Genomic DNA, 15639 nt, shown 5'->3' with positions numbered 1-15639 from the left:
TAAAAAATTAATTTTTTAAGTATTTTTTTTTCTTATAGCTGATATAATCAAGTGTAAACAAGTTTTTTTTTTTTCTAAACTTGTTTGGTGTAGTTTGCTTATGTGTCACTTTCTGATTAGTGGCACAAACTCACCCCTTTATACCATGACCACACACAGAATATGCACTCTTTTACTAATGGTCTCTTTAATTAATAACTAATTATTGAGCAAAAAATAGCATACAATATGGAAAAAAGAATAATTATGTTTTTTGTTCTTATTGATATAAGAACCTTTTTTCATACCTAAAATTTGAGGAATGGTACACTACAAACTCCTCATACTGCTATACGAGTACCCTTGTTCACACTTAATATGGTTTTAAGTATGAGTGTTGCTATGATAGTATAGTTTTTATTACATACTCCTTATAAATTGAGATGGTGGTTCACTTGTTATTTACCTATATAGCTATTAAATTAACGTGACAATCTATATGGCACCCACATTGATGATGCTAACTACATCACTGCATATATCGCTTCCTTCGCATTCACATTGACGATGCCAACCATTCAATCTTTTCTTCCTCATCAATAGGTCATAGAGACCCGCCCTCTACTAGATCGAGGATCTTTGGCGATGAAGACCCATGCGATGTGGTAGTACAATGTTGATGATCGAAGTGACAATATCTCAAAATGGAAGAGAGTGCTATGGTAATGGTTGTGTTGAATTTAGGGTTGGCATGACATATGTGGCTGATATGATAAATGTCACGTGATTGGTATGTTAATTTGTAAGGGTCTTGTATAAATGTTGTAGGCTCCATTTGTTAAAAATTTTGCTTTATGTATTTTGTTTTTTATTTTTAAAATAAAAACATTAACAGACGGCCTAAACATAAAATACTATTGATTTGGTGGATTTTTTATGGTTTCAACGCGTCTGTTGTGTGGGCCTTGAGGGGTCGCTAGCTCCATTTCATGCTCAATATTATTCAACTTGATGGGTTTGATCTTACAATTGTGGGAAGTATGCATTAAAATATTTAAGAGCAAATGCACCACTAGGGGTGTCAACTTGGTCCGACTTCTTAGTTTTTGGCCAAAACTGGGAACCGGGTCCCAGTTACCAACCGGTTACAGTTTTTACCCAGTTCGGTAACCGTTTTTTTTTTTAATTATTATTATTATTTTTTTTGAAACCACATGAAAAAATTGTTTTATGAAATTAAACCTCATGAAAAAATCATAAGGTTTCATTTCAGAAAATGAAAAGAAGAGGGAGAAGAGAAGAAAATGGAAAAGGAAAAAATGAGGAGAGAGAGGAGGCTCTCGGAGGATGAAGAGGAAGAAAAAAAAGAAAAAAAAGAAAAAAAAAGAAGAAGAAGGAAAATAGAAATGATGAGAAGACACAAATAACCCTCTTAATTTAACTATGACAAAGAAAGAATAAGGCCTAACTGTAAATCTACACCATCATACAAAAAGTAAGTGAGGTGAAATACCAAAAAACCCGGTCAAACTAATTCAAATTCATTATTTCCTTACCTTTGTGTATTAAAAGACAAAATGACCTCAAATCAAATTCATTATTTCCTTACTAATTAAACTAGGTGAGCTTAATACCAAAGGGCAAAATAATAATTTGGCCCCATCAAAGAAAAATCATTGTTATAGAGGCATTGGCTCTTTTGTATATTAATTTAATATATGTATAAAATATTTAAAAAATTATTATTATATATAAATGCACCCGATTCCGGTTTCTTGGTTTTTACTGGGTGCCCAAAACTAGGATTGGAACCGAGGTCCCCAGTTTTCTGGTTTCCCACTTCCGATTCCGGTTCTCCAATAATTTTTTACACCCTATGCACCACACATATAAGCCGTACTGGCTTTTATATATATACATAGTTGAGATGCTTTCTTTCAGACGTGTGAACATAAATCACTCATGGCATAATCGAGATAAATATCCCATTTAAAAATAATGTATTTATGCCTTTTTAAAAATAAATAAATAAATAAATTTTGACTTTTTTTGGAAGCTGATTTAAGTAAGGTTAGGAGACAGAAAATTGATGTATAGTTATCATATATATTCTATCCGAATCAATATCGCAAGAGGGCATTTGGTCTAGTGGTATGATTCTCGCTTTGGGTGCGAGAGGTCCCGAGTTCGATTCTCGGAATGCCCCTCAATGTAATATTATCTTATTTTCATTAAACATTTTTTCACCAAAAACCCTCAGCTAGTCAGCGGTAATACAAATAGCGTCAGCACTCAGCAGCAAGCGCTCCCCCAATCATGAAGACAAGCCATCCCCTTTAGCATTGGGAAGCTTTCCTTCTTAAAATAGTAGAGAATCAAACAGATCTGTGTGTGCAAATGCTTTTATCGTCATTGATGGCAGAAATTAACCAAAACAGGAAGTCCAAAGCAGCAAAGAATACATCATTTCTAACATTATATTTGTTCATCAAGCCTAAACAGCAGCATAACAAGAACAATTAGTGCGAAAACAAGCTACGGGGCATTTTGTCTATTTTTACAAGCAAGCAGCTCCTACTCCAACCAACAATAGAGCAATCTACATGTGATGCTTCTTCTATAATGGAAAAAATCTTCAGCTGTTGAGCAAAACGAATGGTAAACACATGACCCATCAACAGCTAAGCAATCTCCTCCTTATGTGCTTCCAGGAGCATCACTTCCTGCAACAGGCTTGCGATTCAAATAACGTATAACGGCATCTTCAACCCTGTAAGAATTACCAAACACAAACAGAATGAGCGCACTCTTATGAAGGATTAACAAAATGTTGCAGCTCTTAATGAGCACTTGATCACATATATGATTTTGTAATCAATTGTATGGATATTGGATCAAAGCCAAAATAACATTGAATAAACTTGAACTGTAAAAAGATAAAATCTCACATATCGACCCTCATGTCAGTGATGCACATCAGTGGCTAGTAAGAACAAGTGTTCGTAGGCTATGAGCCACGAGTATTGCATCAATCCAACAAAAGCAAATTCAATTTGGATTAGCTTACCATGGTTGGTTGAAGAAATCTGACCGCCGCTCTTTTTCAGCATTACGACTTGCTTCTCCAGCTACAAGCTTCAAATCCTTGCTTTGAGATTCAATTAACGCATTGATGAATTCCACTGGTGATTGACTGAACCCAAGGAAGAATGACCGCCTCCGACGGTGCTCATGAATTTTTCTTATAGCAGTACATATTGCTTCATCACAAGTGTCAATTTCTTTGTTCTTCTCCGCATTGGCCAATAGAGCAGACAATTCCCTCTGAATTGGAAAAGGCACATCAACCAACACATCATAACATGCAGTTCCAGAAGGACTATTCCCTGAAAGCTTGATCTTATGCTCCAAATGTATAGGCTGTGGAGGAAACAAATGCTGAGATATCTTCTGAGAAACCATGGTGAATTTCATCCTCTCTTCCCCAAAAACTCTTTGAAGAGGTGGATCACAATTAAAGAAAGCAGGGTCATTCGGGTTCTGCAACTTTCTAGCCTTTACATAATGCCAGATTGCAGCTATTATTCTCGGTCGGGTATCAACCTCAATACCAAGAACCTCCATCAAAGCTGGTGAAAGCTTGAACTTCTCAGGCACATAGTTCATTTCCAACCGTATGTTTGCACTAAATTCTTTATCCCCTTTCCTCTTTACCTCAAAGCCCTCATGAGGTGCAGGGGATCGAGCGTTCTCCCAAATAATCAAAGGATTTTCTGGATATAGTCTCTGGTCCAAGGAAATGGTCACTCTCTTGAAGAAAGATGAGAACTTTGGGTATAAGGGGTTCGACTTTTGGACCACTCCAGGCTGATCAGGATCCACCCCATCTTCTAAGATCCTCCCAACAATCTTAAGTGTCCAAGTAGGGGGCTCGGCATTTGGCTTCTTTGGAATGGAGCGAATCTGATTTGCAAAAGTGTTGAAAACATAAATTCGAAGGGTTTTCTGCACACAAGAAGGGTTTTTAAGGGCCTCCTGAATGTCAACTTTCTTTCTTGAAAGAGCAGCATCAACACGAGCCTCAAACTCAAGAAGCTGGGTATACAGAGCAGACTCGGGCAGAATTGATGCCACTTTATCTTGTAGCTGCTTCTCAGGAAGCTTCTGCTTCTTTCTCCGAGCTGACAGTTCCATTGCTTTCAATGGGGAAACTGTGTTCATAGGGGAACCAACAAGAGGGCGGATTGGAGGTTTTTGGGGCATCCGCTTGACACCCAAATTACCAGGCGTTGACATGGAGGGTGAAGATGCACCCAAATTACCAATGCCCGTTGCATGGCCCTGGTTGAGCGACAGCCCTTGAGCTTGTAACTGAGCTTGGAATTGGGCTTGAGCTTGGGCATGAGCTGCTTGGGCATGAGCTGCTTGCGCTTGAGCTTGAGCTTGGGCATGGGCCGCAGCAGCCTTCGACTGCGCCTGTGCAATAGCCTGCGCTTGGGACAGCTGATACTGATTTTGAAAGGCAGCCCCAATTTGCGCTTGAGCTTGTGATTGTGTAAACGAAGGGTTTGTGGGCATACCGGCATTGCCAAAGGGCGAGGATGAGGCCCCAAGGCTCTTAGGTGGATTATTATTGTTCACAGACATCGCTATCTAATGTATTTAATCCAACCAGAAAAATCTAAAAACAGAAAAATCCTAACTCTCTCTATTCATAGCCTCAAATTACATAAATCAAACCTAAACCCCAGTGAGAAATGTAAGCCCAAGCTAATTTCAAAAAACACCCCCCAAAACCCAGCAACACCAGAAGGATCAAATTCCCTTAAACATCCAAACCTTCGAGAGCCAAATTAAAGCATTAGACCAAAAGGGTAGGCACCAAAACCTTTAAACCCCATAATTTTGCAAGAGAAGTAGTAGATGTACAGACCAGGGTAGTTTTGAGAAAACCCTAATCCTTGGCACGCATACCAAGTATTTGAGAAAAGTGATAAAAAATTAAGAGTGGGTGTGCAAAAATGGGAAATTTTGAGGGAGACCCAGATTTTGAACGTGCATGAAATGTCCGTATCAGATTGGGAAGCGACGGAAATGAAATAAAACAGTGAGAACCTTTGAGCTTTAAAGGAATTGAGAGACAGAGTCGAAGGGACTGAGAAAATAGGGTTATAGAATTCTTACACGTTGTCAGTAATTGAGGCTTGCTCGCTGCTTCTGCTTCCCTCCACCTGAGACCGAAGAGGAAGCGATGGTACTTTGCTTGTGGGTTTGTTTGGCACCCTTTCGTTTCTTTCTTTCTTGCTTTCCTAGAAGGAAAATTGTGCGAAAAAAGTGAACTTTGATGGGAAAAGAGTTCAAAAAAAAAAAAAGTCCCATATACTATCGAGTCGGGTTCAGCCTTACATCCATCCACATGACAGTCCGACCCATGTGGTCATTCAAGTTAATAACTCAAAAACGAATTCTTAAAAGAAAAAAATTGTCAAACTTGAATAGAATTTTTCACATTTTTTTACCAAATAAATCTTTTTTTTCTTAGAAATATATTTTTATTTATGGTTTATGATTTAATTTCTTACCCTCTAATCCAAAATTACTCAAACTATGATAAACTATAATCTAAAATCTCTAATTTTATGCCCTTTTTCTTCTAGATAGCATAAAAAAATAATTAAAACATCTTAAATCTTAGATACATTAATTGAGGTAAAACTCATTAAATACAAAGAAAATATGAAATTTTGAATACTTTATCTATTACAACAAACAAAAAAATAAATATAATTTATGAGAAATCTCTTCACAAGGTTTTTATTTAAAATTTCCAACTAGTGCGAAAACTTTCAAGCCAGGATCCGACCCATAAACCTACACAATGGGTCTTTCTCAACGAAAAGCCCAGCCCACGTTTCCGCTCTTGGCTCTCGGTCAAGAGTTAAGCCTAAACCCTAGAACCCAGTTAGGGTTTCACTCCATCCATCGTGATCGCGTTATACATCACGCTCTTTGACCCAGAAAGCTCAATGCCCATCAAAACCAATAACAATGGTAGCTTAATCTCTTCCTCAATGCTTAGAATACATATTCATCCATATATATATATATACTGTTCATTTGACTTGATATAGTTTCAAATGTTGTATGTATTGTAGCCTTGTAGGTGAAGTATTCGAGGGAGCCTGAAAATCCCACCAAGTGTAAGTGTTTCAATTTCATACATATCCTATTACAAAATCTAACACTATTAATGCTCATTAACAATTAGGATTATGTGTTAGTTACTGTCATTTTTGTTCAGATTGTGGGTGTTTGAATACTTTGTGTAATTGAAACTGGGATTTATGTGTTAGTTACTGCCATTTTTGCTCAGATTGTGGGCGTTTGAATATTTTATGTAATGAGAGCTAATTTTTGAAATTTAGTCACACTCACACAAACACATGTATGGATGTGGAATGGAGTGTGACGTTTGAGTTTCTTGGTGCTATTGTTGCAGCCTGCAAGGCCCGGGGCTCGGATCTGAGAGTTCATTTCAAGGTATGTTTGTCCAAGTTAAAGTGTGCATTTTTCCGGTTCAAATGAAAAAAGGGGTTTTTGCACCGTTTCACATTTTGATATTGGAATTCGTGTAAATGGGTGCGTAATTTTGTATGGATTGTAAAACGTGATGGACAAGGAAGGGTTCTGCTCCCTATATGAACATGTCTCCTAGGAGATGTCAGGGAAATCAATTGCAAATGGGCTCAACTGATGTGGTGGTTCTTTGTAACAGCATCTTCAAATGATGGCAACATTCGTGGATTCTGTTGGTGGGAATAAAATATCCTGATAAAACACAACGTAGAAATTCAAAGAGTTTCCCTTTCATAGTTTTCATGGGAAGGAAGCTAGTTAGCAGATATTTATATATATGATATGATTGTTGCAACTTTTGTCTGTGTATAGATTTCATATCTTATTCTTTGTGCAAGTGTTTTTGCCCTTAAAGGTTGCACAGAACTTTTTGGTCAAGTGTAATGACTCTAGGATGAATTTTTTTTTTCAATGATAATCAAATGTATTTGTTGCTATCAAGTGGCAGTTTTGATATATTTATATTTTGGTTTAATGTGCTTGACATCATTCTTGCTCTAACTCGCCTATTGATTCCCAGAACACAAGAGAGACAGACAGCCCATGCTATTTGGAAGCTGGCTTTAGCAAAGGCCAAAAGGTATCTAGAAGATGTTATGGCCCACAAACAAGCCATTCCCTTCCGACGCTTTTGTTGTGGTGTTGGTTGAACTGCTCAGGCAAAGAACCGCCATTCAAACGGTCAAGGATGCTGGCCTTTTAAATCTGCTAAATTTATTCTTGATTTGCTCAAGAATGCTGAGAGTAATGCAGAAGTATGTTTCATTATAGCTGGTTTTCCATTCTTGGTTTGATCTGGCATCTTTAGACCATGTGCAAAAGTTATCGGTTGACCTCATATGTAGGTGAAAGGTCTGGATGTGGATTCTATGTATATATCTCACATCCAGGTGAACCAAGCCCAGAAACAGAGGCGCCGAACCTACTGTGCTCATGGGAGAATCAATCGTGAGTTTATTTTTTCCTTTTCCTTCTTTTTTTGCTTTCTTTTTCTTCTGTAAAAAAAAAAGGAAGAGGCTTGGGGAAGTGGGTGGGCTCATGGGTTTTTTCTTAATATTATTCTCTTATTCCTTATGCAGCCTATATGTCATCTCCCTGCCATATTGAGTTGATCTTGTCTGAAAAGGAAGAGCCAGTCAAGAAGGAGGTAATTGAAAATTCATTGTCTATTATTGAAAGTTGAAATGTAGAGGAAAACCAGATGCAGGGCATAATTAAGATACTTTTTGAGTGGTTTTATTTTTCTATTTTCCAATTAAAAAGGATAAAATGTTATGATATGATCATTTAATTTATTGATAGAGTGATTAAGTGCCCCTCAAAAGATTCATTCAAGTTATATACCATCTTTCATTAAATATACCACCCCCTTTTTTTTTCTTATTAAATTATTGGGTTTGTTAACTGATTTTCTTGAAGTGTGTTACCGATTTCCAACCCAACCCGGTTGGAAATACAAGAAAAAATACCAACCCCTGAGCTGATCCAAGCCAGGAGCTGACCTGGCGGCTTGGTTTGGCTGGGTATGCTCAGGTCGAGTCTTGCCAAGTGCGACCCCCCACCCAATATGGAACTAATGCAGCATATTTTTGGGTTATGGTTAACGAAGTTAAGATTGACTAAAATTGCTTTCATTAATTGATTTTATCTAGATCAAAATGGATTGTGCCATCATTCTAACCGAAGAATATGATTTTATTTAATTTTTCCTTGATAATGAGTTGAAACTTCTGTAATTGGACAGACTGGTGCTTAATCTTGCTCTTACTATCAAGCAAATTTACAGTTTCCAGCTCATTGCTTTTGTTGGTTTGCAGCCTGAAACACAGTTGGCTCCTAGGAAAACTAAGAATGCTCAAGCTCTACGCAGTGGTGCTTCTTCTTGAATGTGGTGGCTAGGGGAATTTTCATTATTAATCTTTTGTTTTTTTTTTTTTTTTTTTTTAAATTTTTATTTGGATTTTTAGAGGAATGTAATGTTCAAGGAGACGTTCATAGAGGTGTCTTCAACTTTTGATTGATATAAATTTGTGGTTCCTTGTACAATCTCAGTGCATTAGAACCAGCGCACTAGAATGTATTTGCTGCTCTCGGAGAATTGCGAAGCAATGATAATGAATGTTTTTATGATGGGACAGGCTGATCTTTAGGTGCTTTGTGTAAGCCGTAAGGTCGACATACTTGCTAGTTGCTATAGTTTTAATCTTCTTTGGTGGATGCCAATGAATAAGATAAATTTGGACCATTTGGTAGTGGGAGTCAACGGACTCCTCCGGACACGAAGAACAAACAAATAAATAAATTGATCTTGGAGTTTTCACCAGCCCTGTCCTATTGAGTGCTGTTATGAGTATTATAATTTTTACATGTATCTTACAGATTGATGTGCTGTTATGAGTATTCAGTGCCTCTACCACTAAGCCCACTATGCTGGGTTGGCAGGTAGGCCTTGCACCTCGGATGGGTTAGGGCAGATGGATCCCACATTGCCCTCTCTGTTTTCCTGCCTGAATTGTAAACTTATAACTTCTAAAGATCAAATCACCCCAAAAAAAAAAAAAAGGAGCTCATACGGGAGACAGAAGCAAAAGATAAAATCAGCAAGCTTTGTCAAATGACCCTTATGTCATCATCACAAAGTTTGGAGGGGACAAGGAACACTTATGTAATACAAAAGGAAATTACAGCAAACTCAGACAAAAACCAAAAAAAAAAGGAAACCCTGATTCAGACACTCACTCACATCAAACAACTCAAGAGCCACTGCTTCAGATTTGAGCATTCAGGCTACCATGACAGAGCAATTCCAAATAAAGTGGCTGAGCTGGCTAGTGCCACAGTCAAGAGCCCTCCACTGTAATTCATCAGCCTGTGGATGCGGGCAGCAAGTGTATACAGCCATGCCACGGCCGGCACAAGCAACCGACGATGCGCCCATGACAAGAAGCTCATCACCCAGAGACTTGAATGCTATGCCCCATCCTTTATTAAAATCAGCTCTTACTGGGGCTGGTCCTAAAATCTTCCATGAATTGCTCCTCTTCAAGTAGACCTTCAGCTCGTTTGAGGAAGCTTCAAGCGAGTAGAGCTCATTGTTGGCAACTGCAACAAGAGGTGGAGATTGAGAAGTTGTGACGGGGGCATCTTTCAACATCTCTGGGATCAATTTCCATGTGTTTTCCTGCTCATCAAATGCTTCCCCACAGGTTAGACCATTCCCATTCTCATCCATCCCTCCAATCACATAGAACTTGTTATCCATGTAACAGCCCGAGCAAAGCTTCCTCCTCTGGTGCATCATTGGAAGAAGTTCCCATGATTTGGTCTCTGGATCATATTTCTCAGCTGAACTCAAGACTCTCTCTTCACTCTCCATTCCAATGCCACCAGCTACAAAAGCAGAGGTGCCGCAGGTGGCTGATGCAAACAAACACCTTGGATTGACCATAAAAGGACCCTTAAACCATTTGTTCGATGCCAATTCATATCTCCAAATAACAACACCATCAATTTCTTTCCCTGAAACAATCAGATGAGTCCCTGCACAAACTGACTCCTTATCCCCAGTTGAAAAGCAGAAGTCTGATGGCAAGATTGGAAGCTTCCTGCAACACCTGAATTGCCTGTCAAATGCCCACCAACTCTTCTCCCCAATAGCCAGCATGAAAACAGAAGCTTCTTTAAACCCAACTGCCCTTCTAATCTTATATACCTCACCACTCTTCACAAGAGAGAGAAACCTTCTGCTCACAAAAGAGAACTTCCAGTATTCTGATCTGGGAACCCTGGCCAAGATCAGAGCCTCTAACTCATCACTCAGCGAAGCAACGGAATAATCTGCATCCTGAGGTTCTCCACCTGAGGAACTATTAGCATAAATGCAAATGCTAGCACCAGAGTCCCTGGCAAGAAGCCGTTTCTTACTACGAACCTCACTGTCATTGCCACACATATCTTCTCTTTCTTCTTCACCCTCTATTTCTTTTCCCTTGGACATGGAACAGAACTCTATTAAACTGTAAAAAACTCTCTGTAATTGAAAGAAATAACAAAATCTAAGGAAATGATAATCAGCGATCCTATTACCAATATGAATAAATCATAAAAATTTGGCCTAAAAATACATCTAATTAGATGACAGATTGAGACCATAAAACAAATCTTATGTCATGGACTGATCAACAATCTGTGCAGGTTTTACAAATTAACAGATATACACAGAAAAACAATTTCTCTCATGGATTCATCAAGATACAAAGAAATAAGCACAAGACCCCAGAGAAACTTTTTCCTCCATTGTAACATTTTTGGTGTTTATGTTATGGGTTTGTCAGGATTTATGGTAAATGAGTGAAATATTTCAATATCAATATACTTAAAAGAAAAAAAGAAACCCAGTTCAGAAAGTCGGATCAAAATACATAACTTCAATGGGATGCCATAATTATAATATGACTAAAACATAATAAATACAAAAAATAAAGAACTAATTACTCAGATTAGAACCCATGTAAGATCAATCTGATTAACAGTGAACAGTTAACACCCTTGAAACTTTGAGAAAAAAAAAAAAAAACAAACCAGCGTATATGCATACATCAAAAGCCAAAGACAGGCAGGCAAAACGGGCTCTCAGAAATGATGATGATATACAACAAACCCATGTACAAACAAGTACATATATAGTGTACAGAGGCACAGAGAAAGAGGGAAAGAGATAAAGAGACGTACCAGGGACGTCTAAGTCAAGTCAAAGGAAGCAGTAAAGGGTGGGGAGGATTAAGAAAGCAAAGAAGAAGAGGAGCCGGGTCGTCCCGAGTTTCTAGGACTTACGTACACTTGTAAGGAAGCGTAGTACAGCAAACCTTAGGAGGAGAAGTTGGGAGAGAGAAAAAAGTAGAGAGAAGAAGAAGCAGATATAAAAACAGTGAAAGATACGCCATTGAAGCGCAGAGAGATTTTTGGTGGTAGTGAAGTTAGTATATACTGAACAAACAAGGAAAGAAAGAAAAGAAAGAGCTTGCATCAAGTTGGAAGAGCCATCTTGTCTGCTGTTTCTTTATTTTTTTGCTTAATTTAGTGTGCGCGTTGTCTCTGGGATTATAATATGCAGAAAAAACCAAAGCCTTTTATTTACCATTAACATCACCACCCGCACCAGCAGTGCCAGAGCCAGGCACCCAAAGAGTGAATCTCTTCATGATCTCATTATTTATTTTTTATTATTATTATTATTATTATTATTATCATTATCATTATTATTACTACGGTCCCCAAAGTCTCTAGAATTATATATGTAATATTCATTGTTATCTCTAGAAGTTTATATCTTTACCCTTTGAATTATAATATGGCTTTACTCTCTGCACAATTTTTTTTCATATGGTTTGCTTTCTATATATTAATTAAAGTTAAAAAGTGTGATTAAAAAGGATGAATGCCCATATTTATAAATAAGCAGTGGATGACAAGCGTGAAAAAAGACAAAAGTTTTATTCCAATTGTTAGATTGAAAGAAATTGCTCTAATTTAGTCTATTAAATTAATATTATTATTTAATAGATATGATTCTCATATAAACTGTCTTATCACTACAAACTGTGGCGCTTATTTAATGTTGCGATTTGAGTTTATCAATTTTAAACGACTGAGCTAGATTGGTGATTAGGTTATTACACCCGATCCGAATCCAAATTCTTTTAAATCACCTCGAAACTTTCCTTCTTTTTTTTTCTCTCCTCACTCATGGAATTTGTAGCTGAATTTGAATCCAAATATTTTTTTCTTAATAAATCTATGGTAAACACTTACAAACATTAAATTTCTATATTGCATAGCAAATATATATTTGGACTTTGAATCTTGAAGGTCATGAGCCATGATAAAAGCTAGAGAATCATTCCATTTGTCAGTTTATTTATCATCAAGATCACATCCTTAATCTCGCAATATTACACAAAAAATATGTACATATATAAATAAGAATATTACACAAGAACGGGCTTTTTTTTTAAAAAAAAAAAAAAAAAATCCAAAACAAGAACATATTTTATTTTTGATATTTTTCTTGGACCAAGATATATATAAATTGAGTGTTACTAAGCTAGTACAACTTTTACTACAAAATTATTTACAAAATGACGTGATAATCTATATTTAATAAAATAATTAATTAATGGCTAACTTGTTAAGGATATACTGTTAATTCACTTCTATATAAGTCAAGTTAGCATCTCTGTTACCACCAATTTCATTAAAGAACCAATTAAATATAGATAGACAAAACAAAAGCAGTATTTAAGAAAGCAATTTAAACAAAATCTTTTTTTGTAGATGTCTGTCTGTTGTAAACTCGGTACGTACCCGACCATTTTTTCTGGAAAACTGACTTATTTAACACCTACGTAGTACGGACGTGGCTACGTGATAAATGAAATTGCCTGAAATTAGTTTTTGAAATTTTTTTTTTTTTTTCACAATATCTTTTCTTTTTCTTTTTTTCTTTTTTTATTAAATTCTCCTTTCAATTGTGTATATCCGGAAACACTCATTCATACTCATTAATGCAAGGATAGAATTAAGATTTTTCTTTGAGAGGTCAAAAGCCTGAATAATAGGTCAAATTTAGGATAGAGTTTAATGAAAATTTTCAAAATCGAGGTCCTGTCCCTAGGAATTTGGATAGTAAGTTATTTAAAATAAAAGGGCAAAATTGTCTTTAAAATGTAAAACGACAATTTTATCCTTTTATTTTAAATGATTCATTTTTGTTCAAATGAGGGTAGATCAATCAGGTGAGAATCATGCGTCATGAAGAAGAAATCACTAGTTCGAATCTCTTTTTCTACCCTTTATGCGGACATGTAAAAAAAAATTATGTAATTACTTTAATTAGATAATTACAAAGGTCACCTTAGAACAAAACAATTAATGGCTCTCTCCTAAGCCCCCACTTTCCATGGCTTCAGAAGGTAAAATAGAAGCAAGACTAATTGGATCACAATCCAAAGCTCCCACACGCACTCCCACAAAACATATAAAACAAAAATGTTTACTACTTCGTTTTCACCCTTTTGAAAAAGGTTTCTCATCCGTGACATGGTGGAAAGGTACCCATATGACTGGCTGGACATGGAGGGGTTTGAAATTAAAAATATATGCAAAAATTATATATTTTAAGGACAAATATATGTTTAATAGATTGTATTGAAAAAAAAATTTCCAGCCCAAATTTTTTTTTAGGGTTAAATACATTTTCAATACCTATGATTTGTACCAAAATTAAATAGCCACATGAGTTTTTAAAAGTATTACAAATGGTACATGTGGTAAGTAAATAAACTCACTTGGTACCTCCGTCAAAATTTTGTTAGGTTTTTTTAACGGAGCGCCACATCACCCTTACACGTGGCGTGATACCTATGGTTTCAAGATACCACACCACGTGTAAGTGTGACGTGACGATCTGTTAAAAAACTAACCGAATTTTGACGGAGGTACCAAGTGAGTTTATTTGCTTATCACAGGTATCATTTGTGACACTTTTAAAAATTCAGGTGCCTATTTGATTTTAGTGCAAACCACAAGTACTTAAAATGTATTTAACCATTTTTTTTTATTTAATAAAAAAATTATCTTTATTTTGCTAGTTTAATTCAAAGGTCATCTTAGAACAAAGCAATGGCTCTCTAGTCTCTCCCGGGACCCCACTTTTCACTTTACATAGCTTCAGAAGATCATAAAACAGAATGAACACTAATTGGATAACATCACCAAATCATGGATGCTAAATGTTCGTCACAATCCAAAGCTCCCACTCCCCTCAAAACACATAAAACAAGAATATTCACTACTTCTTTGCCCCCCATTGTGAAAAAAGGTTTCTCATCCAAGACATGGTGGAAAAGGCATCATTCTCTTACTGGTTGGACATGGGGGGGCTTGAAATTTAAATACTTGGCCACTCCTAATGGCAATAGTGGACTCAAAAGTTGTCTTATCACCAGTCACTTAATTACTAGCATAAGTTACCAATTACAAGCATGTGGGTAATCAATCTTTTCCCTAAAAATTTTTATTAAAGGAAAAAAAAAAAAAAAAAAAAACAATTGGATGCTCTTTTAAAAAAAGAGTGGCACAAAAGTGACAGTTGGTCTTGATCAATGAGCAAAGAAGATGGCCAAAGTGCAAACCGAATAAAAGCATTGTCGTGTAATAATAGGCTTAGATATAGGGCCATTACTTCTGTCCTATTCATGCTTACTCTTAAATCACTATTTGTCTTAAAAGTTTTAATTATTTTATGTGTTAAAACTCACATGGTAAAGGAAATCTTGTCTCTATAATTCACCTCTATTTGATCCCACATATGAAGAAGAGAGTTAAAATATTAATCAAATGATTAAATTTATTATTTTCACTTAGCTTAAACTAATCAACATTAATTTTGGTCTCTTTAGTTTAATCACCAATGACAGAGAAGATGCCACGCCCCTAACCTAGAAAATGGAACTCTATTGGATAAGGGGTTTCATTTTTAAAGCTATATATTTGTTTCCCCTATATATGCACTATGAGTCAAAGGTTGTGTTGTCTTTCCACTGATAACTGTGGTGGATTTGCCTTTAATCCTTGTTTGTTTTCTTTTGACACATAGGATGAACCCAAATTTCAGTGTCATGAATATCGAGTAGGTTTAGCACTTGTGTTAGACGCGTGTCGTTTAATAAAACCCCGAATCTGTGAAGAAAGTTCCCGGCCAAATGAAGAATCTCCATATAAAGCCAGGCATGGGATTGGCTACAAGACATCATCAGCCTAGGGAAGCTTTCAGCTCCCTTCGATTAGGAAAGAGAGAATGCTTGGAAACCCTAACCCTAATTTATATAATTTTATCTTTATGCACTATATCTGTCTTTGATTGGTTAACATTTTCTACTACTTAAAGAAGGGACTCCTTTACCTAATACTCACTTAGTTGGGATGCTAAATTTTTCCTGGATTGCTTCCAAAGGCTATTGAGAA

The 15639-nt window shown here is 36.5% G+C and overlaps 2 protein-coding genes, 1 non-coding gene and 1 pseudogene across 7 annotated transcripts; 2 read left to right on the top strand and 2 right to left on the bottom strand.

Moving 5' to 3' along the window:
- The first annotated feature begins 2113 nt into the window (after window positions 1-2113).
- Window positions 2114-2185, top strand: TRNAP-UGG (transfer RNA proline (anticodon UGG)). The gene has a single exon. It is a non-coding gene; the product is annotated as a tRNA-Pro (tRNA).
- Window positions 2186-2367: 182 nt separating this feature from the next.
- On the bottom strand, window positions 2368-5325 carry LOC132180658 (SWIB/MDM2 domain superfamily protein). 2 transcript variants are annotated; one of them, XM_059593556.2, is made up of 3 exons: window positions 5164-5325; window positions 3047-4818; window positions 2368-2749 (listed from the first exon to the last, which is right to left on the bottom strand). In XM_059593556.2, the coding sequence occupies exons 2-3, from the start codon at window positions 4624-4626 to the stop codon at window positions 2677-2679; spliced, it is 1653 nt and encodes a 550-aa protein (XP_059449539.1). In that variant the 5' UTR covers window positions 4627-4818; window positions 5164-5325; the 3' UTR covers window positions 2368-2676. The 2 variants fall into 2 exon arrangements, with proteins under 2 accessions (XP_059449539.1, XP_059449538.1); XM_059593555.2 differs by having other exon boundaries at window positions 3047-5325.
- Window positions 5326-5936: 611 nt separating this feature from the next.
- LOC132180659 (large ribosomal subunit protein uL22y-like) lies at window positions 5937-8737 on the top strand (annotated as a pseudogene). Its single transcript, XR_015912161.1, has 7 exons — window positions 5937-6030; window positions 6143-6179; window positions 6479-6523; window positions 7144-7370; window positions 7461-7563; window positions 7695-7762; window positions 8433-8737. The product of XR_015912161.1 is annotated as a large ribosomal subunit protein uL22y-like (transcript).
- A 430-nt stretch (window positions 8738-9167) lies between these two features.
- Window positions 9168-11732, bottom strand: LOC132182438 (Galactose oxidase/kelch repeat superfamily protein). Of its 3 annotated transcripts, none has more exons than XM_059595679.2 (2): window positions 11347-11732; window positions 9168-10645 (listed from the first exon to the last, which is right to left on the bottom strand). In XM_059595679.2, the coding sequence occupies exon 2, from the start codon at window positions 10610-10612 to the stop codon at window positions 9398-9400; it is 1215 nt and encodes a 404-aa protein (XP_059451662.2). In that variant the 5' UTR covers window positions 10613-10645; window positions 11347-11732; the 3' UTR covers window positions 9168-9397. The 3 variants fall into 3 exon arrangements, with proteins under 3 accessions (XP_059451662.2, XP_059451663.2, XP_059451664.2); XM_059595680.2 differs by having other exon boundaries at window positions 9168-10631; XM_059595681.2 differs by having other exon boundaries at window positions 9168-10603.
- Window positions 11733-15639: the final 3907 nt, after the last annotated feature.

The sequence above is a fragment of the Corylus avellana genome, chromosome 5, assembly GCF_965113065.1.
Source record: "Corylus avellana chromosome 5, dhCorAvel1.hap1.2, whole genome shotgun sequence".
NCBI lineage: Eukaryota > Viridiplantae > Streptophyta > Magnoliopsida > Fagales > Betulaceae > Corylus > Corylus avellana.
Note: the sequence above shows the minus strand (reverse complement) of the source record. Positions and strands in the feature narration are given on the sequence as shown.